At 39.7% G+C, this 26,611-nt stretch overlaps 3 protein-coding genes across 3 annotated transcripts in view; all 3 read right to left on the bottom strand.

The window, feature by feature from the left end:
- ass1 (argininosuccinate synthase 1) overlaps positions 1–9,443 on the bottom strand; it is a 26,862-nt gene extending 17,419 nt beyond the window's left edge. Inside the window, exons 1-8 of the mRNA XM_017460037.3 lie at positions 9,340–9,443; positions 7,995–8,114; positions 3,681–3,749; positions 3,186–3,374; positions 1,689–1,745; positions 1,520–1,594; positions 1,207–1,277; positions 386–416 (exon numbers count right to left, since the gene is read on the bottom strand). Coding sequence (XP_017315526.1) covers positions 386–416; positions 1,207–1,277; positions 1,520–1,594; positions 1,689–1,745; positions 3,186–3,374; positions 3,681–3,749; positions 7,995–8,096 — 594 coding nt within the window. The 5' untranslated portion in view covers positions 8,097–8,114; positions 9,340–9,443. The remainder of the gene's footprint in view (positions 1–385; positions 417–1,206; positions 1,278–1,519; positions 1,595–1,688; positions 1,746–3,185; positions 3,375–3,680; positions 3,750–7,994; positions 8,115–9,339) is intronic.
- Positions 9,444–13,035: 3,592 nt separating this feature from the next.
- On the bottom strand, positions 13,036–21,093 carry surf4 (surfeit 4). Its single transcript, XM_017460038.3, has 7 exons — positions 20,939–21,093; positions 20,786–20,859; positions 17,010–17,196; positions 16,162–16,238; positions 16,018–16,061; positions 15,345–15,531; positions 13,036–14,314 (listed from the first exon to the last, which is right to left on the bottom strand). The coding sequence occupies exons 2-7, from the start codon at positions 20,831–20,833 to the stop codon at positions 14,048–14,050; spliced, it is 810 nt and encodes a 269-aa protein (XP_017315527.1). The 5' UTR covers positions 20,834–20,859; positions 20,939–21,093; the 3' UTR covers positions 13,036–14,047.
- Positions 21,094–21,856: 763 nt separating this feature from the next.
- LOC128628640 (uncharacterized) lies at positions 21,857–26,572 on the bottom strand. Its single transcript, XM_053677001.1, has 2 exons — positions 25,550–26,572; positions 21,857–25,190 (listed from the first exon to the last, which is right to left on the bottom strand). The coding sequence occupies exon 2, from the start codon at positions 25,110–25,112 to the stop codon at positions 23,427–23,429; it is 1,686 nt and encodes a 561-aa protein (XP_053532976.1). The 5' UTR covers positions 25,113–25,190; positions 25,550–26,572; the 3' UTR covers positions 21,857–23,426.
- Between the last annotated feature and the right edge of the window lie 39 nt (positions 26,573–26,611).

Below are 26,611 nucleotides of genomic sequence, written 5' to 3'. Positions count from 1 at the left end.
AAGCTGCATTATTTGTCTTGTTATTAACTTCAAGAGAGATTTAAAAAAAAGAGACGCTGGGGACGATGTTATATGTGCGGCATTATACCCGTATGTACCTATAAATGGGTGGGAAAAAAAGTGTCATTTCTTAATAAGTACAATATTTTGGCCAATTTCTATGGAAGAAGAGCTATAGGGATGATGGCCATAATTTTGGGTTGAAATAGGCTCGAATCCTGCTCTTCACTCACCAAACTAGCACTTCATCTGGAATTATTAATGATTATTGATATATATATATATATATATATATATATATATATATTGCAGAAAATCTCTGAAAATCAACCATGCAAAGTTTTTCAAGAGATCAGATCAGAAAAGGACTTTTTTTTTTTTTTACCTTGGGGTTCTCCAGTATTCCAGACTCGTAGCTGTGAAAAACCAAACACCGCATCGGCTGTTACTATGATCAATATTCCAGGGTCATGCTGATAATCTGATATTGTATTGGATAAAAATATTGAATTAAATAACTGAATAAATTGTCAGCAAAACCTCAGGGTCTATCCTGTACCGTGAGAAACGTTTTACGCATCGTGATACTACGGCAAACATGCGAGTCATGCGCCCCTGTTCACACTGCAGGTCAAAGATTTTTCACGTTAGTCTAACCAATAAACGTGACGTTTTTAATTCCGATCCGAGACGACTTTAGACTTTCTGATTTGGTGCTGAAATCCGATACCCTCGGATCCTAACTGAGGGATCCTCGAATTGAACGGAATACGTTTTAAGACGTTAAAGCGCAATTCAAAACATTTTAAATATCATAGAAGACTGAGAATTGTCCATATCGTGTATATAAAAATAAAAACAACACCAGATTAAGAATACCTGTCGCCTAAAATCTACCACCGTACTTATATCGATATTTAATTTATTTGTCATTTGTAATTTTCTTTCGATACACAAACTTACGTTAGCATTATAAGCTACATTGATTATAAAGCTTTCTTCTATGAATTCACAGACACTGTCTACTGGGCGTTAAGGTCAAGAACATCTACACCTGTTTTTTATCTGCGTTATTCAAATACGGGCGTTGTTGAAGAACGTGACCTGTGCAGAAGAGTGTCAGATATAAACACGTGGCTTGGGTGTGGGCGTAAACGTGAATGTTTACAGATGTACGTGTGCCAGTTTTGGTCTGTAAGGTCTCACCTGATGTGCATGAGGTTGGCATCCATGCTCCAGGGGGCTTTTGGAGTGACCGGGACAGGAATGCCATGTTTCTGAAATGAGATGAGATGAGATCTTCGAACGTAAAGGAATTTTAAGACAGATCCAAGTTTGTTTTTCTAGTTTGAGTCTAACGTCATCAAAAGTACAGGGTGTGGGATGAAGTGCAAAACACGAACATTGAAGATTGTTTCAGAACAATGTACAAATCAATCAAATTAACGATCATCCCTAAAAAACACTGATTTATCACCACGGTGGGGTTTTACTCATTCATTTATTTATTTATTTATACCTCGGCGTACTCCATGAGGTCCTTTCGGCCCCGGAAACGGTTGTAAAATTCTGGGATCCTCCAAGGAGAGATGATCTGAGGTAGAAAACGGAAAACTCTCACGTTAAGCATGAAACCGAGTCGAGAAGGCGCAGAGATTACACACAGGAAGGAAGCATCCGGTCCTCACCTTCACTTCAGGGTACAGGGCGTAGCAGGTCAGCTCAAACCGTACTTGATCATTGCCCTGTAATAATAATAAGAAGAGGAGGAAGAATTAATAAGACATTTTAAGTGATACAAACTTATCATATAATCAAAGCACTGAAAAGAAAAAACAATGCATAAATATGTATATCACTAAACACGGTGATACACGTACAAGAACACAGACGGACCGCTTTACGGATGAGTTTTGTTACAGACGATGATGTGATATTTACCTCCATCTAGTGGCAAAATATAAACTGAAAGTCTGATTAAATTCCTTAGCTCGTTTTAAGTGCAACTGGTCTATAGATTAAATATGAGCTTATCAACAATCCCAGCATTTAAAGCATAATGAATTTCATAAGGTATTTTTTTTTTTAATTCTAAATTTAAAAAAAAAAGAAAAAGAAAAGAAGAAGGTTTAACAGATTAAAAATCTCACGGTTAAAATATATGTACTATAAAATGACGTACTTTTTTAATTCACCGAAGAAAATGTGGCGTTTGTACACAATTTAAACCACCACTTCTCGAAGAAAATCTATTTTCCATTTTGCAGTTAACAAAACCCTTTCTTCAGGAACAAGAATACTTAAGGAACACGAAAAGTTATGACGTAAACAAATTTTTTGAAACCCTGGGTTTGAGTCAGATCTCTGTTTATACTTTGGTTATTAAGGACAGCGTGATGTTTTTAATGCGTCCCCCCGCCCCGCCCCAAGAACAAACTCATACCGAGCCTCCTCTTTTTAAACCACCTTCGATCTCCATTCATTTTACTTTGCCACAGAGCTGGAAGTCACAAAGTATTATTATTATTATTATTATTATTATTATTATTATAAATGATTAGGCTGTATTTATCAAGTTAATATAGTTATTAGGATATTTGTCTAGTCACTTATCTAAAACCTCAGTAACTCTAACGCCAATAGGTTTATTAGCAACGTCAACTTGGACGTGTGTTCTGTCACGGAAAATTTCAGATAAACTGCGGATAAATAAATCGCAGACTGCAATAAATAAAAAGAAATATACAAAACATTTTCACACACTTTTAAATAATAATCCTAATTTTATTATGGTAAGTCTGTCAAGTCTTTTGTTTGGTAAAATACTGGCCTGTGACTGGGTTTAGTAAACAAGGTTTGTTTGTTTTTTTTGTTTTTTTATCTCCACCCGGCGTGACTGGCCGATTCTGCCTGCTGAGTTAAAACTCACTTCCTGTGCAGAATATAAAACTGGATGCTAATGACCAGCCCAGAAATGATCTGAATTGAGTGTTCAGTTTGCCTGCACAGAGAAGTCACATTTCCTTTACGGTTAAATTGACCGGTGTGAGACGGGGTGAGTGAAGTTTATTTTTATTTGATTTTTATTTTTACCCAAGAGGCTACAAAAAAGTTTGAGATCCCTCTGCATTACAGAAACATCCAGGTTGGAAATGAAGCCTGGTGGTTACACTGTGTGCACGTACCTTCCCAGTGGCTCCATGCGAGACGTACTGCGCCCCCTCCTGACGGGCAATCCGGACCTGGTGACGGGCGATGCAGGGCCGGGCGATGGAGGTGCCCAACAGGTACCGGTCCTCATAGATGGCGTTGGCCTGCACCGAGGTCCAGATGAAGTCTTCTACAAACTCAGCACGCAGGTCCTCGATGAACACCTGCCTCACACACACACACACACACTGGATTACTCTAAATGATTACCTTGAGAACATTATAACTAAATTATTACGTGGATTTGTGAGCACTAGAACTGAAAACCTACATCTCATTAATCATCTCATAGTCATCACAACTTTATATATGTAATACCCCACAGGATTTAAAAAAAATTGTCCAAATAAACATCCTGGAGATGACATGCTGACTTTTGATTGGACCAGCATGTAATTAAACTACTGTACAGAGTTTTAAAGCATGAATATTTACTCACTGTTAATTTAATTCCCAGATTTCCCCATTACCTTTTTCGCTCCAAGATTCTCTGCTTTCTTCCTGGCTGCGTCAAAGTCTTCCTCCTGTCCAATATTAGCCTGCAGACACACACACACACACACACACACACACACACACACATCAAATGCACAACTGCCGTAGGATTAATCGATGTACATTTCCTACTTTTACATATTGATCCATGCACCGAAATATCCTTGTATCGAAATCTATTCATTTTCATATTGGACAGAATTTCCCGAAAAGCGCAAACTTAAAGGTGCAGTTTGTAATGTTTAAAGGCGTTTCTAGATGTATATTAATTCTAGAATTTCATAGACACCTTTTAAAAACTCTGATTCACGACTCTGCCATGAAAAGTGCCATCCTAGTTTCTTCATTTCAGGCAATTATTTGAAAAAGATTTCTGGGCCAGAAATTAGCTCCACCCCTTATTGAAACTTAAATGATACTTTTTCTTACAGGCCAACACACAATGCATACTTAAAGCTCAGTTCCTTAGCCGGAAAGCTGCGGAAAGTTTCAAACGGCTCATTTAAGATATATTTTTGTTTATTTTGCTCATTTTTGTGGCTAATCACCAAACGTAATCTTTTCATTTAACCTGAAGCTAAAGTACATTATTGCTCTGATTCAAATTGAAACAGTTTGGCGTTGAGGTTTAACTTTTAGAAAAGACTTGGGTCGGAGTTCAAATGGTCATGTTCACATATACATGTTTTTTTTTTTTTTAACAAAACACTGCTCAGGTGCAGGTCATGATGCTTTTACCAAACTGAATCCAAATAAAATGTTTCAAAGATAACAAAACACCTCATTGCCAGCATCCTTTTATTCCAGAATCGCAGGCACTATCTCCAACAACAGAAAATAATGGCATCTACACTTGTCCTCTGGTGCCACCTACTGGCTGAAATGACACCAAATAGCGAGATCTCAGATTGTTATTTAGTGAAAAAGCTTTCAAAATGGTCCTCAAGAGTCCACTTAATATTTTCAGAACCACTGAGGTGATGTGGTGGTTATTTGTAATAAAGTGTCACTACAAAATGAATACATTAAAGCTGTTTCTAGATCTATTCAGTGGCTATGAAATACTCAATCCCTGGTAACTACTGATGACCAAGACATCAGTTCAAACAAATTGAATTAGACCGTTGAAAATATCAGACTATTAACTGAAAACCAGACAGTTTTATAACTACCCCTGTAGATAATAATATAACAATATCAGATCAACGATTAGCATGTTTAACTCCCCTTCGAAAGACCAAACTAATTTGACTAATTTCCTCATCATCAAAATCATCAACTTGTATACTAGATCCCTTACCTACATGTTTCTTCGAACAGATGATTCCAGGTCATTTCTTCCCTATATATTTCTTCCTATATTGAAACTAGTGGTTATCAAACCCCTGACTAAAAAAACCTGACCTGTTGGTACCTCGAATTGTGAAGGCTACAGCAGTGGGCGGAGCTTTCTCTTACAGAGCCCTACAGTTATGGAACAGCCTTCCAATTAGTGTTCGGGACTCAGAAACAGTCTCAGTGTTTAAGGCCAGGCTGAAAACATATTTGTTTAGTCAAGCTTTTTGTGAATGTTTTTTTTTTTTCATAGGTAAAGGAGCAGATCTAGAGGCTCACAGGTCTATAGTGTTGTGGTGAACTGGGATGTTTGGATGCTGTCACCCCCCTACTCTCACGTCTTCACCCGGGTTTGTTGATGGTGGAGCGGCTGGCTCACGGCGCCCTCATGTCTGGATCTCCCTTTAAATTAACTTATTCTGTCATCGCTAGTCTTGCCAGAGTCCCTGCTTGCACTCATGCAAAGTACATTTTACATAACCATTACAAGACAATAAGCATACCTAATAATCTCTTCCTCTCTCTCCCAGGCTCTCCTTCTCGTTCTGTTGAGCTACACATGTTACAACTGAGATAGCAGTGATCCCGACCCTGATCCTGAACTGATGGGTTCCCTTTTGTGGAACCCACAGGAACCAGAACATGGAGATTATTGATAATATTCTGCTTAAATGTAACGTGTAACATGGATATACCTTCAACCTCCGTCACCTTACACAACAGGTTTCCCACAGCTTGTCCTGGACAACCCTCTGCGCTGCACATTTGAGTGTTTTCCCTGCTCTAATTCAGGAAATGCTATTTTTATATATGTTTACCTTATTAAGAAAACAATTTGAATTCATTTCATGTTGTCTCTCATGCAGAGGATCAAAGTCAAGGGTGTGTTGGTTTGCACCAGAAGCAAATCGGAGTGAATGAATGCATGATAATTATGTATTATTATTTTGCATGTCAGGACAAATGTGTGTTGACCGTGCGGCAAAATTTCCACCACTCCCATTCCAGGAATAAAACGGATTTTTTTTTTTTTATAGAAGGCAGAATGTAACAAGAAAATGTCTAAAGCAGTTGTGCAAGTTCAACTGGTGTTACTCAAGCCTGAGGTTTAGGAGCGATATGCGGATATGGGGAGGAAAAAAAAAAAAAAAAAAAAAAAAAAAACTCCGTAGGTTTTTTTTTAATGTCTAAGTGAAATGTTGATGCACTGTACTGTTAATCTATTGTTCTTTCTCAGTCAGATATGAACACAGTATTGTGTATCTTTTGTCGCTGTAGGCTCTACGGGATCATGAGTCTTCACGCTTCAGAGCGTTCTGCATGAGCTGCTCTGACATGGCAAAATAGTCAGCGGATTGCTACTGTCATGCCATGTCTGGGTTTTTCTTCATGAGCTCTATAGCTGTAAATACAAAACACTGTAGAAACCCCAGCGAGTGCCCCGAGCGAAAGCCTTCCATTCCAGATTATCATCAGTTAATCAGGTGGGAAAAGTGCTTCATGAGCGAATCTTTAACCTCCTGGGGTTGACGGTTGGTCCTAATGTGCTCACCCAGTCAAGTGAAATTATCCAAAGCGGCTGCTCGGAGGTTATAAACATTCTGCTCTAGTGACCAGGAGGTTGTGAGTTCAAATCCCAGCACTGCTTGGATCTTAAAGTAAGTAAGTAAGTAAGTAAGTAAATAAATAAATGCCAGCGGAACTTACGGTGGATCTAAAAAGTCTACACACCCCTGTTAAAATGGCAGTTTTCATGAGGTCAGAACCTTTTCTACATTTCTTGTGAAATTTGAACCTATTAATTAAAGTGAAAAAAAAAAAAAAAAAAAGGATCATTTTAGAGGGTGAAAAAATTTTAAATGTACAATTACCTGGTTGCATAAGTGTACACACCCCTAAACTAATACTTGGTTGGAGCAGCTTTAGATTTTATCACAGCATTCAAGCTTTTTGATTAAGAGTCGATCAGTTTGGCACATCTGGACTTTGGCACGTCTGGATTGCTGTCACATGTAGGGAACAAGTACCTGCCAGAAATGACTGCGATTTTTTTTAACGTCTCTGTACTCCTCCTGGCAGCCTCCCTGACCAGTTTCCTCCTGATCTACTCATCCATTTTAGCCTCCTGTTCGTGCAATATTTTCTCCATATTTGTTGATTATTGTCTTTACAGTGTTCCATGGCATATCCAATGCCCTCAGAAAATTTTCGAACGCTCTCCTGGTTGATATTTTTCAACACTGAGATCCCGTACCTGCTTTGTAAGCTCTTGGGACCGTGGTTTTTCTAGTGACCAAGATGTTACCAAGAAGATGTCAGGAAAATCCTATAGGAACAGCTGTACATTATTTGGGGGTTAATCAGTCACTTAAATTGATGACAATTAGCATTTAACATGAGTTTGTATGTGATTGGTTGATTCTGAACACTGCCACATTCCCAATTATAAAAGGGTGTGCACACTTATACAACCAGGTTATTGTAAAAATTATATTTTTCCTTTTTTTTTTCTGCTAAAATGATTCGTATTGTTTTTCATTTTTATTAATAGCTTAAAATTTTACAATAAAGGCAGAAAAGGGTCTGACATGATTTATGTTGGTTTCATTTTTCACATCACAAAAACCTGCCATTGTAACAGGGGTGTGTAGACTTTAGATCCACTGTACACTGTCAGAAACTAGCAAATCAATATTTACCATAAATGACAAAAATGGTTTTTAGATGGTTTTACTGCTCAATAATTATACGCAGAATTAAAATATATATGGATTTTTTTCTTCCTAAGAAGCAACTGACGTTAACAACCATTTATTTAAAGAAATACCAGAAATACCAAATACCTTCCGTTAAACAACAGATCTCTACGATAAGATGCAAAGTTTGCCATCGCAGACTTTTTCAGTGCAGAGAAGGAAATTAAAAGGGATGAAATTTCCAAGCTGAGATCTTACCAGGTAAGCAATGACATCATAGCCCTGTTCCTTGAGCCACACCAGGATGCAGGACGTGTCGAGACCGCCGCTGTACGCCAGGACCACGGTACCTTTCGACATTTTCTCCGCCTTTAGTACCTTTCATAATCCAGGGGAAATAGAATTAAAGTCTAAACCGCCTGTGAACCAGGATTAAAGATTCACATGGCAGGAAAACACTCAAATATTCAGGACAGGGGGTTCTCCAGCATCTGAACCTGTGATTATTATCCTGAAGTTTACTGTCAGGCTAAAACCAGGATGAAATGACATATGAAATCAAATCTTTAACATTGTTTAATGTTTAAAGCTCAATGGACATAAGTGAACTTTTACTTTAATCCAGGTTAGAGCTTAATACCCGTTGGTGAAACCCAGTCTATGAATATTATTATATTTTTATCACACTTAAGACATGAATGAAATTAGTGAATTATATTGGGAACAAGAAACTTTTAAACCTTTATATGTTAGGAAATTCTAAAAAACTGAGAGTGTTTGTCATTGTGAATTTATTCTTATAGAAAATAAATCTGGATTTTGTTATTATTATCCATCCATCCTCTATACCGCTTTATCCTTTCAGGGTCACAGGGAACCTTGAGCCTATCCCAGAGAGCACGGGGCAGAAGGCGGGGTACACCCTGGCCAGGGTGCCAATCCATCGCAGGGCACAATCACATACACACTCACACACACCCATTCATACACTTTGGACACGCCAATCAGCCTACCATGCATATCTTTGGACTGGGAGTACCCGAAGGAAACCCCCGCAGCACAGGGAGAACATGCAAACTCCACACACACAAGGCCACGGTGAGAATCGAACCCCCGACCATGGAGGTGTGAGGCGAACGTGCTCACCACTATGCCACCATGTGCCCTTATTATCATCATCATCATATTATGCAGGTTTGGTACCCAAGTTGCATTTGACATTATTGTCGAAAGTGCAAAAGCAGTGCTTTTGTGCACGAATCCAGACTGTAATGGAAAACAGTGAACTTTTCTTTTCTTTTCAGTGAACATTTCTTTTCAACATAAGTCAGCTTGAAGCAGAGTGACGTCATCCCCCCAATAAACACTCATTATAATTAAGAATGTTAAAGAAAATGTATACAAAAATATAAATAAGGGGGCGGGGCGGGGTATACACATGTTTAGGATTAAACCATGATGGTTGCGTTATGCATATGAAAAGTCAATTCTACCTTTTATAAGACATTTACTGAGCACACATTATATTTTAAGCCATGAAACCAGCCACGACCTGCTAAATAATCCCATAACAGTGGAATATTTATGAGAAGGATATACTCACTCAAAACGCAGATAAATACGCAGGTAAAGGAGCGCGAGCCAATATCTGAGACGAAGCTGCCTTCGCAACTATATACAAGCGGGATGTGTCGTCAGCGCCCCAGAACACAGCGAGCCAATCAGACGGCAAGTCAGTGTCAGGGGGCGTGGTCTAAATATACACACTGTCAGCACGTTAACTGATGTAACTCTGTTGGAGCTTGCGTTGCAGAGTTTGGGGTCTCAGGTGTATATATATATATATATATATATATATATATATATATATATATATATATATATATATATATATATGCACTTTATTAAGGCTATTTAATATTTACTCTCCCCCTAAACAGAAATTCCGTTTAAAACATGTACCATTACACCATTATGAACAAGGAATGACTCATCTCTGAAGTTCAGATGCATTTTGGACATTGTTAAATAGAGATATTCTATTGAAAACAAACATTATATGTTTTATACTACAGAGTTCAATATAATTTGTCCATCATTTTTAAACACACAAAAGACCTCACTGACATATAATCACTTAAGGGTGAATATGATTCACAGGAAGTTGCATCACCTGTTGTTTACCTGTTCGTTTACCTGGGTTTCAAGGACGGTTTGTTTATTATTTTCAGTGTGTTTACTTTTTTTTCTCTTAATAATGAATATATATATATATATATATATATATATATATATATATATATATATATATATATATATATATATTTGTATATATATAAAGAAAAGATTAAAAAATGGGGGGGGGGGGGGGGGGGGAGCAAGTAACAGATAAGCCTTAAAAGGTCAACCCAGTTTAAAAAAAAAATAAAAAATACATTCATTCATGCCAGCATGTTTTTGGGGGGTGTAAGAAACTCCCACAGGAACATGAGACCATGTGAAACTCGGTACAGAGAGTAACTCGAGCTCAGATACACCACCATGCCATTTCTACACATTCTAAGGCCGTTTTGTAATAAAAAGCTGTTCGCATTATTTCTCAATAAGTTCTTCTAATGAAGTCTGTGACACACTCTTATCTCACAAATCTACCTTGAAAGAAATCTTCCTGTTATCATATAGAAATGTAAATAACAATGATATCTGACGGTTGTTCCTTTCAGGAAACATCATCTGGAAATTCCAGGTTGACATTTACAGGAAAATAAAAAAAGTTCTATTCATTGAAAGAGGAAGGAAGTTTAATCTAAGCTGTGAGTCAATGGCGTCGTTGCTCAGTGCCCCTATCAGTATGCATGTGGTAATTGATTTATTTATTTTTTGATCTACAGCTGCAACCAAAATTATTCAACCTCCACTGCAAATCAGGTTTATTATCACAATTGACAATAGCAAAAGCCATTGAAATAGGTTCAACACAACGAATTCTTCAAGTGCTTTCCCCAAATTCAACTGAAAATCAAACTTAATTAATGATTTCTCCAGTCTCAAAATTATTCAACCCCTTCATGGCAAGCATCTTAAGTACTTAGTAGAGCTCCTTTTGCTTTTATGACCTGCTGCAAACGAGATGCATAGCTTCCTGAGTAACCTTAGCGCATTCCTCACAAGTAATGGTGTCCAGCTCAGTAATATTAACCCCCAAGCCGACAAGTGTGAGGTGAACATGCTACCCCTAAGCCACCTTGCGCCCACCCATCTGTATATCCTTACATTACATTTTCATACCTTTTATGTCACGGACAGTCGTAAAGAGCATTTCACTACACGTGTGTACACTGCGTATGGTCGTGTGTATGACGAATACAATTTGAATTTATTTATTAAAGTGTTAAGAAATACTTTCTGGAGCCACTGCATGACAACTCATAATCATTTAGTACTCCAGGATATTGCTATTAATAAACATTTCCAGTTTTAGTTGTTTCCAATCCTTACATTTTGAAAATCCTAGCGAATTTGAATAATTAATAATCCAAGCATTTAAAGGGAGATTGTCACTTAGCAATACTTATTTTTTACTTTTCCATCAACTTTTTGGTTATTCTCAAGGGGATGTTTTCTGTGTCATTATTTTGTACCTTTCACCTTGGACGGTGGACGTAATGTACGTTTAAATCTTATTTACGGTACAAGCGTGTTCCTGAACAATTATGTACTTGTTATTTTCAAGACACACATTTCCTGAAAGAAAAAAACCCCAAAACATACTAACAATACAGACACACCCTTGAAAGTGCCAGTCTCATGACGAGCAGTGGTGCCGTTTACAGATGCAGTGCAGATAGTGCAGTTGTTGTTGATATCGAAAATTATATGATGCTATTTCATCCATTCATATTCAGTAACTGCTTTATCCTGGACATGATTGCTGTGTTTATACCAGACACCGGTCCATCACAGGGCATCTCACACTCACACAGGGCATTTATCGACCTACCAGCATGGTTTGTTTGTTTTTTCAACAGATGCAATATTACCTGCTGAGCCACTTTGTTATCCTGTCACTTGAAAATTTTATATGCGATACACTTTGTACTTCACATGTAAACATAGTGTCATATTCGAACAATTATTATTAATTACAAAATGCCTATTGTGGGAACAAATGCTGGAACAAACAGTTGGCGTAAATGTGTGTGTGAGTGTGTGGTGGTGTTTTTTGGTTTTTTTTTAAACCCTGTAAAAATGTTTGCCCCGTGAGTGACGATTTTGTTCTCTTGAACATGCGGGATGGAAACGGCGCACCATTCGCAAATGTTTTATGCGATATTCGCACAAGTTAAATTTGCAGCTTGGAAGGAAGCGTAGTTACTGGTGTGTAACAGCGTGACGATCTGATTTTTTAAAATTTTTTTAAATCGACTGAAATGAATCGATGTTTGAAATCGATGCAACAATCACAAATCAAATAAACTGACGTGTAAATTATTTAATAAGCTAGCAAGGTGATTTGCCCATAACTCTGATACTTTTAAATACAGTCCTTCTCATATCTCAATATCGACGAATTGCCTAACGAATTGGGATCGTATCGTATCGTTTTGTAAATTTACCCCCAACGATCCGCCTGCGCTTTTACCCTCATCAAGGAAGCTAAATCCTATCAATTTTACTGGAAGCAACCCCTGTTGCATGCCCTGCATTTGCATACTGGAATATGATTGGCTGTTCTATTTTATGACGCAAGAACAAATGCAAATGAGATGTTCAGCTCAGCATTACTTAAATCTTTCCATTCGATAAAGGATCTATATAAAATCCTTTAACAAACTAAAAACTCTTACTGGAACATTTTGTTATCTGAAGTGTTCAAATTTGATTCATTTTGGAAGTTTTTATTTTTATTGGTTATTTTGGAGTGCTACATTTTTGGTTCTTTTATTTGCTTTAATACTTATTAATAGTTAATATACACTCATATCTTTATTTAATGTTTAAAAGTACAGGATATTATCATGGTACAGTCAGTACTGAGTTTGTTTGTTTTTTTTGCAATAAAATTTAGCAATATGTTCATTCGTGTGTTGTTTTCATTCAGTATCAATTTTAAAAACTATCGGTCGATTCATCGGGTATCGGTTGGCAGGTACCGCCCGACTTAGTTATCGGTAAAATCCAGTATCGGTTGACCCTCCAGTCACTTCAGCGTGCAGAGAGTTTGGAACATAACTTGAGCCTAAAATGAGGTAAAACATGAGTTCTGGAAACACTGTTTATGAACAAAAAGAGACAGATCTAATTTTTTTTGCTTTTATTTTTCTCTCCGCCTGAAAACATGAAGAAAAAAAAAATCCAAAAAATACATTATAAAATCCGGTAAATCAACATGTTATTTTAACGACAGCAAAAAAACACAGATCAAGATGAAGCTCTGGTGACAGAACAGACCTTCTTCTGACCTATTCCACCTGTGCAGATGTGTAAAATAGTAGTGTTGTTTTTTTTATTTGTTTGTTTGTATAATCTGCAAGTCTGCCTACCGCCTGGATCCGAAGCTAAGGTTCAGACAGCACACAGTCCCACTAGTGCGAAAACAGAGCGGTCAGAAGTTTCACCTTTCTATTCTGCAGGGAGGTTTATACGTGACAAATCCCCGCCCCCAGTCTGAACCACGACCAGCGTTACAGAAGACTCCCGCGCACCCTAAACGCAAGGGCTGTTCGCTTTGACACGTGGCTTGATTCGAGGGTGAAAGAAGCGTCGACAGACGCGCCACGAACGATTCGTGACGCCTTTTCATTAGTCGCATTCGAAAACGTCGTTCGGTTAGAGCGCTAGATTACTGTCGTTTCACAGAGTCTATATGCGTACAGATTCACAGCTATTTCTCAAGTGTTTTAAAAACAAACAACCGTTTAGCAACGCACGTGAGAGGTGAAGCATCCCGACAGGAACACGTTTATAATGCTTTAAAGACAGACAGCATCCTGGTCAGCAGCGACAGAGGGGAAGAAGGAAACATAAACTCAGACAGTTTCTTGTCATTCAGGCTGATTTCTTTTACAGTAGGATATGATCAGGTGACTTAAAAAAAAAAATCATGTTTCTGCCAGTGTGAATTTGTAAAAACACAAAATAAAAAAAAATGTGAAAAATGAAAAACAAAACAAAAAAAGGGCAGTTGAAGAAGAAGAGGAGGAGGAGAATGGAGGTGTCACCGAGTTGTACTGGGTTGTTTTAAGATTTGCGGGTCCTTGTGTCCTGGGCAGTGGATTCGTTTTGTTCCTGTGTGAGGAGACGGAATCTGGTTACCACTCTTTTTTCTTCTCGTCCATGGACACGCCCCCGGGACCGAGAGCCACCACTAGCAGCAGGCCGCCGACGACCGACGTGGTCTGGAAGAAATCGTACTTGAGGAAGTCGTGCATGGGCTTGTAGGCAGGCACCGTCCAGAAGGCGTTGAAGTAGACGTTGATGGCCATGAGCCACACCACCAAGGTGAGAGCCGCCAGCTTGGTCTTGAAGCCGATGGCCACCAGGACGATGAGGGCTGTGCCCACCATGTTCTGTAGGATCTGAAAGAGGAAGGGGGACGAGGGGATGGTAGATGAAGGTTACGATACTTAACAAAAACGGGAACTGGATGAAATCGTCAGCGTTTCGCTACCATTTAATGCGTGCAGTGTGTTTACGCCCTGAAACCATGGTCTGTTTTACACAAAGCGGTATTTGATCCTGACTAGCAATTTCCTCATGTATTCGCTGCACCGGCTTTCAGTCGAGTACTCGATATGCTCTGGATCCATCCGTTCATCGTCACCCTATCCAGGATAAAACAGTTACTGGAAGTCAGAACTGAACGCATGAGAACGGTTTAATCCTGTTCACGTTACTGGGAAGCCCTTTAACTCCAAATGAAATAAATACTTAGCTAGCCAAGAAGTTAGCCAGGCAGAACATTTAATACTCATGTGCATCCTATGTCATCCTGTTATTAATAACTACATAAGCTGCACATAAAATGTTGCAGGAATAGGAACTAAACAAATAATAAAAGATCCAACTTTGTTGTTTTCGCATCGTCCTGATATGTTTTATTCCTTACTTCCTTCATTCCTTATTCCTTGAAGAAACCCTTCTGAGGTAAATTTCACTCAGCTGCTATTGCTAGGAAAATTAGCTTTATGAAAATATAAACATGTGAAGAAAACGGGAACAGATGTGTGTGCATTTTTTATCCAAGTGAAAAAAATGCCAAATATCCAATCATATGATTTGCTGAGGCAAAGTCACATGACCTTTTTTGATGCGCGTTGAGGAATTTATTCTGTAAATACGGTTTTTATGTGTATTTTGGAGATTTTATTCACGGCTGGTATTTCCATCCAGCGTTGTTTTTTTATTTTATTTTATGTGATATCCAAAAATTTGCATAAAAATTCATGCATGGAATTCAGGGGAATTCTTCTTCCAGCATGTTAAGTACAGATGTTTCGGCTACTTCTTAACTGGCTGTCATCTGAACCCATCATATTCTGTACATTTCCTTTCTCCCCTAAAAGCCCACAGGACTCGACATGGAGTCCGAGGAGTGCGAGGTCTCACCGAGAAGAAGCTGGAGTCGAAGTGCAGCAGGGTCATGAACATGAGAACGAGGAGCACGCGGCCACCCAGCTGCATGTACTGCTTGGGGGAGCTCTCGCCCATCGTAGGCACACCGGCGAACATGCTCTTGCCCTCCGAGCGTGACTCGGCCAAGAGTAGCAGCAGCCCGCCTCCCAGAGCCATGTTCCTGCACACAAACAGTACAGATACGCATCACTGTGTGTGTGTACACATTTTCATTTAATTTCTTATTACATTAAAAGCACGCGTGTCAAACACGAGGGCTAAACCCGTGATCTCACATCTCACAGTGCTTAATCTCCATGCAGTGTAAACTCCACCGAGTCTCGTCTCCATCTCCCTGTGCTTAGAGTGTATCTAATATAACCGAATACCTAATAAATACACGTTAATCCTTTCTGTTAGCTCTCCTTTTTCCCGCCGAAAGATCGCATTCTAATTTCAGACACGGCTTTTTTTGTCGTTAGTCGACAGAATATGTTCATTAAGTTGTTGTTTTGGTTTGTTTAATGATAAGATTATTCATTTACGGTCCTTCAGAGTCTCGTTAAAAATGCCGACGTGGCCCGGGCTGAATTTGAATTTGACACGCCCGCATTATAAAGGCTAAAGGACTTTATTCAAAGGGCTCACAACATGACGTAGTGCTCACCTCATCAAAAACTTTAGATCCCATAGGATACTGTAGGCAACCGTCTGAAACAGAGGATACGGAAATGACATTCGATTAAAATCATAATTTAAAAAAAATAATAAAAAATCTGTTGTTAAAGAGGTAAAGGTTTCATTTCGTTACCTGTAGCGCGATAATGCCAAATAATCCAAAGCAAGCATACTGTACAAAATTTCTACTGAGAACAAGGACACAGCCGCCTGTAAGAGAAAACGATTCAGGTTAGAAAATTCACACAGCTTAAAAAATAAATAAATAAATAAATAAATAAATAAGGTTGAAGAAACTGTACACAGTATTCACTAGGGCTGGGCGATATATCGATACAAGTATCGTGATAAACGATTGCACGATGCATTTTTCATATCATTGGTATGGTGATGTATTGTTTACATTTTTAATAACTACTAATTAAATGGTACCAGATGCTGTTGACTTGACTTTTAAAAAAAATATTTTTTTTACACTTAATCTTCTGTCTTTGTAAGCATTAACAAAAAGTATTTTCAAACTCACTCACTTTGATGGGTTTTTTTTTTGGTTTATTTCACTGCCATTTTGCAAACAGTAACTCAAGTATATATCGTGACACGCACCGTGTATCGTAGAAATATCCTCAAGTATCCTGATATGATATTTTTTGTCATATCGCCCAGCCCTAGATTTTTACTACATTTTCTTGCTAGAACCCGTAGTCCCTGACCCAGTGACCTAGCATGAGGATGTGTTTTTTGTCTCCTGCCTTCTAAAAGCAATAAAAAATAATCATGTTCCAGATATAAAAGTGCCATGTTCCATGCAGGTTATATGATCTGAAGTCGATCGAGTCGAGGTTTTAATTAGCGTGTAAATTCACACACGTTCAGGAGCAGGAGACGAAGGATTTATACAGAGATCCTCTCCTATCCGGCTTGATAAAAGAGGCCCGTTGTCTTAAAGCGTGCTCCCATCAGTAGCTTTCGAAAGCTCACCCAGCTGTCCTAAAAGGTTAAGCAGCACAAAGCAGGTGGCCAGGAAGTAGCCGCAGCTCCAGGTGGCCTCGATGTAGTCTCTCTGCTCGTACCACTGGAACCACATGCGGATGCCGTCCTCCAGGAAGGTGCTGATGAGACACAGGCGTGCCAGGTGAGGCAGGTACTGTTTCGTCACTCTGAGGAACTGCAGAAAACACAGGCGCTCGTCTTAGTATTCCCTCATAGTTTCGTCGTTTGATTCACAAGCTCAAAATAAAATAAAAAAACGGAAAAACATGTAGGAACGCGTACAATAAGCTCTAAAAGACCGACTTTGACTGCAGGGGTACTTTAAAAGCGCTGTATATCGTTTTTGCAATAAAACTACAGCTGTTCCTCGTTAGTGGTCTCTGGGCATTCTGAGTTTGAGACCCGTGGTTTAAAGACTTCTGGTTCAAAAACATCTCGACAGCTTCGTGTTTAATTTTTAAAACCCTGAACCTTCAGCGAATAAAGTTACATATAGAGTACATCTAAAAATAATAATAATAATAATAATCTTAAACGAATAAACTAATCTTTTTAACATTTAAAATAAGGTACTAAAATAAATGAGGAATAAAATCCAATCCATAACGCCCCCCACCCCCACTTTAACTACCCCACATCCCCCCATTCCACCCACACCCCCCTTAAAGACCGCCATTCCACCCCTCCACCTCCCTTTCAATACCCACCATTTCCCCTCCCCCCATTAAATACCTCTCATTCCCCCTCGCTCTCCCTTTAAAGACCCCTCATTCCCCCTCCCTTTAAATATCCCTCATTATCCAGCCACATTTTTAAAGCTGCTGATTTAACCAGCTTGTACACAGCATGCTCATTAAAAGAGCACTCGTGCTATCACTGACGTGTGGGCTGATACAGCCGTCTGCTTCACCGATTGGCCCGGGCATTCTGGGAAGTGCTGATGTGGACCTCTGGGTGGGAAGGAATATGTGTGTGTGTGTGTGTGTGTGTGTGTGTGTGTGTGTGTGTGAGAACTGTGAAGCCAAACAGTGCTTGTGCAAATCGCCTGGGTTTAAGCGAGGAGGAGTGTCGTGTCAAGGTTTCTAAAAATGCTCAAGTGCAAAGAGCACAACACAGAGAGAACATCAGGTCGTGTACCTCGGGACTTTCGTTACAGACTAGAAAATGAAAACCGTGTGACACACGAGAGAGACGAGGACCAACGTGTCACGAGTTACCCCAGGGTTGCTTATCTGCTGTTTACAGTAGTGCTAAGAACACAAAATGGAGGCCAAATTGATCTTAATCGATGTTTACAGAGACATATCAATCACTGGGTGCGTCTCAATCAGCTCCCTATGTGGTGAATCTGAGTATATGAGTTCGGGCGCCGGTAAGGACCCTGGCTCGCTACACATCGGGACACTGATGACTCGATTTCCGTAAAATGTCACGACTGGCATTTACCGCCATCTTTCTAAGCGGAGACGTACGGTACCGTTCGTCACACACTGACCTTGAAATCTGAGCTTCCAAGATCCCAATTTTAGGATGGAGGTTATTTCCGGAACATCTTAGCACTGTACCGGTTACTTTCTTTCTACTGTCTGACAATTCTACAGACATTTTGCTGTATCTTTGGGGAAAATCCAAATCAGTTCAACACCACTCCAGTCCATAACTTGTTACACCAACACAGCAAAGAGAGAGAGAGAGAGAGAGAGAGATAGAGAGAGAGAACACACTACAAAGAGTCTTTTATAAACGACTGTGAAGAACTCTGTGAGGCCGGGATGTGATAAGACACCATTGAGCAACAGCTGGCAGATAATAGTGAACTTTGTCATGCGGTATCAGTCGTAAAAGTCGTGTATAAAGCAATAGTAAGCTATAATTTAGATACATGTGTGACACCTGACACAGGCAGCTGTTTCACTAGATGACAGGTTCCCAACCTTGGTCCTGGAGAACCTCTTGTCTTGAACATTGGAGTGTTTCCCTGCTCTAAAGAACCTACTTCATCTAATCAGCTCATTAATTGGATCAGGCATGTCAGAACACGCTGGAGATAAGCCCTATTCAGACGGGATTAAATGTACATGGGGTGCTGGGGTCATTTCCGATTTTACAGCTGCTCCTGTAGTGATTTTATTTCCAACCCGATCGGTCATGTCAGTGTTTTTCTCCGTCCTCGCAATAACCGCAAACCCAATACATAATAATAATAATAATAATAATACTTGTATACTTTGTGATTATTGTATTTTCAAATTGTTGCTGGAACCGTGGTTCACCCAAAAATGGTCCAGTCTTCTCTACTCCAGTTATTATTATTATTATTATTATTATTATACACTTTTTCTAGCTTGTTCCACGGTATTAGATTATACCTTAACGCACCGCTGTGTTCCTAAAGTTCATTTAGCATCCGACATCATCAGGTCAAGTTTCATGATCACAGAAACAAACACACAATCAAGCAAACTCCGCAACATCCGGAGGAGCTTGCAATTTTTCAAAAATGGTCGCAGATCTGAGCCAAGACGCGTCACGTGACGCCATCACGACGCAGATTCAGCCCTGTTCTATTCACGTGCGTCGATCGAGTACGGCTAAAAGGTCTCGTTTACCAACAAACATCACCGTGAAAGACGATTTCGTGCGAACGTGAATTCGAATAGTTTTCCACAAAAAAAACCAAACAAACCATAAAATACTCCCCGAATTGCATCGCAAATTTTTAAAAAAGCCGCCTGCAATATCGAGCATATTTGGCCACGACAACCACAAAAAAATCCTGTAAGACTGATTACTGGCTAAAATATAAATAATGAAAATAAATATAATCTAATATCACACTACTCTTACTGATGGATAATCCTCAGTGGTGTATAAAGACAACAACCATGAGTTGGTAAAACGTGCGGTGCTCACACAAACTCCACCCTCTTCGAAATAAATAAATAAATAAATAAATAAATTTCCAGCCATTTTTCCTTCAACCAAGACATGGATGGAAAAAATATACATATAAACTCAGAACTGCTCCTGCAAAACAAAACACGCCCCTGGAGGCGGGACATAGTGCTCTAGGAAGCATTTCATTGGACGAAGACAACGCTAGTACAGGATGAGTCATCACAGAAGTGCTAATCGATAAAAATGTAAATCTTCAAAACTGTTTTCCAAGATATATACGGTCATTCCGGTGTCCAGAAGACTGAAGGACAGCTTCGAAAGACCTCTGCTGATAGAAACGTTACCTAAACCTGTAACTTTATGAAAACCTCTGCACTGTTGTGATCAATGTTTGGAAAGAATTCCCTTCCACAACATAAGTTAGTAGTTTACTGTCAGTTTACAGCTTCCGGTATGTTATCACAGGTTAGTAAAAGTGGCTAAGCTTACCCATATCATCCATTACTGCAAGCCACAAACAAATTTAACCAAAATCTGAACATGTCCAGTTCTAAAGTTAGCCAACTAGCACTAGCTAGCTCGTACAGGTCTGTCCATATTTCCTCAAGTCGTGCAAAAAAGTTGCGCAGAAACGAAACTGTGATTCGTATCATTTCATTTCACTTCACTTCACTTAGCATTGTCAATATTTTACGCTAGCACCAATCTCCTCCCATTCAATTCTCCTGCAACTTAATTTGCTAACTAGCCTAGCCAGCTAACTTAAGCTAAGCTAAGCAAAGCAAAGCAGCCCTAATATAAGCTACTTTAAGGGGGAGTGAATAAATAAATAACAAACCAAACATTTGGTTTCCGTTATTCGGTACCTGATCCGCGACATCCTCCGCCGTGCTCATGATATCCTCCTGCCCCATGGCTTGTCAGTTCCGTGAACACACCGCTGTTAGAATTAAAAATCTGTTATTTTTGTTTCCCTCCTTCTTATTTTAGACAGAGTTATATATATGTATATATATTACCCCCCCGTCTGCACGTCAACACTAGGCCGCCGCCGTCCCACAATCCCGCGCGCGCCGCTACGATACGACGCGATAAGCCCCCCTCGCGCTGCGAGTCGCGCGGACCCGCTGTGTCTGCCACGTAGACCGAGGAGGTCTGCGAGCGCGCGCGTCTCTACACCGTACACCACACACAGACACTATAGTGCACAGTATTAGCACATATTATTTGCATACAGTAAGTAGTGTATGTGTTATTATATATATATATATATATATATATATATATATATATATATATATATATATATATATATATATTGTACACACACACACACACACACTTAGTTCTTAGTGTTTTCTTAAGATGTTCTTTAAAAAGCTCTTTAGTTCTTAGCCTATCCCAGGAGACTCTGGGCACAATATGGGGGACACCCTGGACAGGGTACCAACCCATTGCAGGGCACAATCACTCTCACTCACACACACACACACACACACACACACACACACACCCATTCACACACTACTTTGATTTACAGATGCCAGTCAGCTCACAACTCATGTCTTTGGACCTGAGGTGGAAACCCCCGAAGCATGGGGAGAACATGCAAGCTTCGTGCACACGGGGCAGAATTGGGAATCGAACCCCCAACCCTGGAAGCCACGCATCATCTGGGTATTTTTGGAATAAATTAAATATTCACATATACTGTATGAGTAGTGTGTACTGATGCTATGTATGCTATTTTGAACACAACCATTCACTTATATGTACACTGTGTGAGTTATAATAATAATCATCCTCCTCCTCCTCCTCATCATCATCATAAGGATCATAATAATAGTAGCAGTGCAGTCTACGTGGTTTAAAAAATTCCCTCCCATGATTTCTGTGAACAGTGTTGAAACTGTTAATCACATCACTGAACTCCAGAAGGACTGGCACAACCCAGAAATACAATTTATTCAACACGTTGAAGCATATTTACATGAACGTGAGTAAGAGTATTGACTAAGATGAAGATACAGTAAGGCTCACTGAATTACCAGGGCATACAGAAGAAAAAATATGGACAAAATTTAATGCAGGGACAACTTTAACACCTAGTAGGGGCAGTGGTGGCTTGGTGGTTAAGGCTCTGGGGTACCGCTCGGAAGGTTTGGGGTTCAAGCCCCAGCACTGCTGAGCTGCCACTGTTGGGCCCTTGAGCAAGGCCCTTAACCGTCTCTGCTCCAGGGGGCGCTGTATCATGGCTGACCCTGCACGCTGACCCCAGCTTCCTAATATTAAGATAAATCATGTCAGGTCTTTTTCCACCTTTATTGTGATATATTTGGTACAAAACCTGCAGGCCTCCATTAAACAGCTGAAGATGAAGAAAAATTTCACCTCCAGTACAATAACACAAATACAAGTCAACAAAGAAATAGCTTCAGAAGAAGATCAAGTTTTGGAATGCCCCAATCAGAGTCCAGGCCAAAATTCTATCCAAATTCTATTCTGTTCCTGTGGAATAATTTGAAGAGGGCTGTACACAGGAACTCCCCATGCAATTTGATCAATCTGAAGCTTTTTTTTTTTTTTGGAATAAAATTGCCAAATCAAGATGTGATAACCTGGTAGATTCTTACCCCAAAAAGACTGAGTGTTGCATTAAAAGCAAATGGTGCTTCAACAAGTGATTAGTTAAGGGGTGTGCAGACTTATTCTACCAGGTTAATGTAAGTCATCCCGTCCACCTGGTTCTATTTTTGTTTTTCATGTTGTTGGTTGCTACAGCCCTGTCCAAAAGTCTTAGCCACCCTATTTTAAAAAAAAAAAAAAAAAAAAGTTTAATACAAACTTTTTAGTTATGCATTTTTTTATTTTATGACTTCTACACTTTATCGGGTGGGTACAAAAACATTTTAGATTCCCAAACATTAGTTATCCAGCACAAAATTAAATGTGACTGAAAAATGTTTGTATGTCAGTAAAGAAAGCAGGATATTAAGTAGTAGGACACACCTTTCACAATGTGAAAAAACACAATGAAGGCTGCTGGGTTTCGCTGCAAAAATAAGAAGCGAGTGCGACGGTCAAAGTCTCCGGAAGAACCGTGTCTGGTTCTGCAAGATGCTCGAAAACACTTACAGCTCAGTTCCTTGGATTTGTCACACCAAATAGTGACTTTGTTTCATTTCCTACTGTTTACTGACATGTACAAACATTTCATTTCATTTCATTATTTTGAAGGCATCTTTGCATGTTTTAACAGGGGTGTGTAGACTTTTTATATACAATAATGGAGCTACACCTTTAAATGAAAAAAGGGGGGGAAAAAAAGGAATTAAGCCAATAGAGACAAGCACCAATTTCTTAACCGTTGCGCAAAGGCTACATACAATGGATGACATATTATAAAATTGGGATAAATTGGGAGATTTCAAAAAGTACACATTAAACGCAAAAGTAGTCACCGAGCACGCTGCTCATAAACAACAGAAACGGATCATTTTCAAGCTTCTATTTTCGAGTCTCGACAGCAAACGGAAGATCTGCAAACGTAGCTTTTAGCGAATCTGTGTAGTTGGTATTGGCCATCGATATCTGTCGTTTAACAGCCACTGATGCTGCCATGATCCTTCCAGAAAGTTCTGCCTGGTGTGAGGAGAGCTGAAAAGTGAACTCTCCGATGAGCTTAAGCTCACTTAGAACATCCGTGAGCCTTTGAGAAGTCGGGTTTTCGGAAATCTCTGCCAAAAGGCGCTTCTGGTAATCCGACAAGTAACGCAAATAGTTAGCCGTCTTCGCTAGCATGCCGGCGGTTTGATACGAGTTTTCTGCAAGCGCGTCAGTGAACCTCCAGTGTCCAGGAGAGACTGGCTGTTCTCTGTTTCTTGTAGGCATGACGGCTTGGAAGATGGCCGCCATCAGCTTGTTGACTTCAGGCATATGATCATAAGGTGGAGCCTGGCTTTCGTGAAGCTTGTACAACTCAGAGAACACTGGCCTGAAGGGTTGTGAGCTCGCTGGGTTGGACCACGTACTTTGGACCAAGTCCTCAAATTCTGGCACCATAATTGGATGTAGTGAGTCGTTTTGGGATTGGGGAAAATCGATACCCAAGCGTTTGGCTGCGCGTACTATGAGATTCTGCAGCTCTTCAGACGTGAGAACCTCTTGCATTGAACTGACTCGCAGCGGTAAACTGGAATTTAAAGCATGCGAGATATCTACTGGCCCGTCTTCTTGTTTTACCGCATTCAAAAGGGGAACAGATCCAGAAGAGGTACCTGTCTGTTGTCCCTGATCCACTTGGGATGTGGTGAACACGTTGGAGGTTTCTGCTGAATTTGGAACATCGGTTGAACTCCTCTTCTCCAAGACGTCGAGCCTTCTTTCCATCACGCTCCACTGTACCTGCATGGCTCTCTGTTGGGCTTCCAGTTTCTGCTGCACCATCATAAGCAGCTGGTCACTCTGCCTGTTGATGTTTGCATAATTCCTCTTTTCCCGTCGTGCCCTCTTCTCCCTAACAGATTCGCAGGAGGATTCAGAGCTCCAGGACGTGTGCGAGGAGGAAGGTGAGGAGGGGGAGTGTTTCCGTCTCCGTCCACAGCCCCTGCTCGAGTGCTTCATGCAGCATGGGTGACACCTAGACGAACGGCGTCTCTTGTGTGAGGTCGAAGGCATCGATGCAGGCGCTGCAGACGGAGCCGAGTCTAGCTTATGCTGCAAGCCTACACGTGATACGTATGCACCATTTACCGTTGCAGCGTTTGGGTCAGGTACGTCCAAAGACGGCGAGAGAAGGGTGAACATGACAGGTGCAGTGGAGAAAGATGGCGCAGGAGCAGCATTTTCAGTCTGTGATACAGTAGGTGTAGCAGACACCACTTTCACAGATTTAGCACCTTTAACCGTAGCAGATGACACCACCGGTTCAAATTTAGGCTGAATTCCGGTCTGAGACGCCTCATTTTTCCGTTGCTGGGCCTCCTGATAGATCACCTCCTGCACCTTGGTGAGACGCTTGATACAAGTACTCCAGTCCATCTTGGCACAGTGCGGACATTTTCCATACTCGAGGATGGCCTCTTTGGCGTGTTGGATTCCCAGGCAGATTAAACACTTTTCGTGCGTGTCTTTGGACTGGATTTTATAGTTGCGGCAAGAACACCAGGTAAATTTCACCATCGAACTTGCCATGGTGGACAGGAAAGCTTGGAACAGACAGACTGTAGGACCTTAGGGAAAGATCCAGTTGCTTGTGCATGAAATGATTTCCTAAAAACACACACACACACACACACACACACACACACACACACACACAGGTGCATTTTAATCAAATATAGCATATACAGTAAGGCTGCAGAATGTGATATAACATTAACCCTGTGATCATTTGTTTATTTCTTTTTCTACTTCCATTACACGGTTAAATAATACATTGTTGTAGCCGTTTGTAGTTTTTCCACAGTATTACGAATGAATACATCATTTCTCCGTTTAATTTAATTTGACCTCCTTGCGATTAACCAGAATAATATAGAAAATAATCATCAAAAACTCGTCAGTTTATTCTGACACACAATATTTGAAACACGGATTAATTTAAGAGATAAATCGAAGCTCGACCTTACCATAAACAATGCGAAAATGTGCGTAAACGCTGCTTCTGCAACCCGAAGGTAAACACCGAACAGCGCGTCGCCTTTCAGTGACGTCATGACGGCGACGGACAGTCAGTGACGTCAAATAACGGCGACGGACAGTCAGTGACAGACTGAATCCAAATATACGCGACATAATCGATTACATAATCTAAGGATTCCCCTTAATCCCCCCATAAAACGTATGAAAATGCATAAACACAGATTGTACTTTCTTTAATAAGTAACCAGTTCATAAATTCCAAAATCTTTGAACTTTTCTGACTGCAAATATTTTTAGTTTATTACACAAACGTGTTGTGTGGTCAATAATTCATAACGAAATGCACGCGCGCACACACACATACGATTAATCTTACAGTAATAATGACATTTTTTATATCCCTAAATGTACATTTTAAGGCAAGATATCACATTACATTGGCTCAAAGGTAAAAGCACAGCTATAAAGATATGTAATTTATTTGATAGAAATACATCAGCTTGTTTGTTTTTGAGATATAATAATAATAATAATAATAATAATAATAATAATAAACTCTATACAGGGTTATGTAACTCCCTCTGTTGAGGTTTTTGCTGGTTTTGTGCCACACATAATTCATGAACATTGTTCATTGGTCTTGATACTCAAGAAAGCATAAGTGTAATGTTACTATATATTATAGATGTAGTCATACTGTATTTATATTTAAATTAGATTTACATGCCGGTCATTTGAAAGTGCCCCACCATTAAAAAAAAAAACAAACAAACAAAAAACAACAACTTCTCAACTAGTGTCCACCCAGTGTATCTCAGCCAATAATAAGTTCCTCTTTAGTCTGTCCTGAAGAAATAAATACTATATAAATACTACATAATTAATATATTCTTCAGACCTAAATTGTGATTAGTGACTGAAGCATGTTGTGTCTTTATGACTGGAAATTCATATTTTAAACAATAAATTTTCAAATATTACTTAAAATGTCAAATGTACAAACTGCATAAAATGTCAAAGACTACAATTACCATCAGTATGTCCATGAA

The sequence above is a fragment of the Ictalurus punctatus genome, chromosome 28 (genome assembly GCF_001660625.3).
Source record: "Ictalurus punctatus breed USDA103 chromosome 28, Coco_2.0, whole genome shotgun sequence".
Classification (NCBI taxonomy): domain Eukaryota; kingdom Metazoa; phylum Chordata; class Actinopteri; order Siluriformes; family Ictaluridae; genus Ictalurus; species Ictalurus punctatus.
Note: the sequence above shows the minus strand (reverse complement) of the source record. Positions and strands in the feature narration are given on the sequence as shown.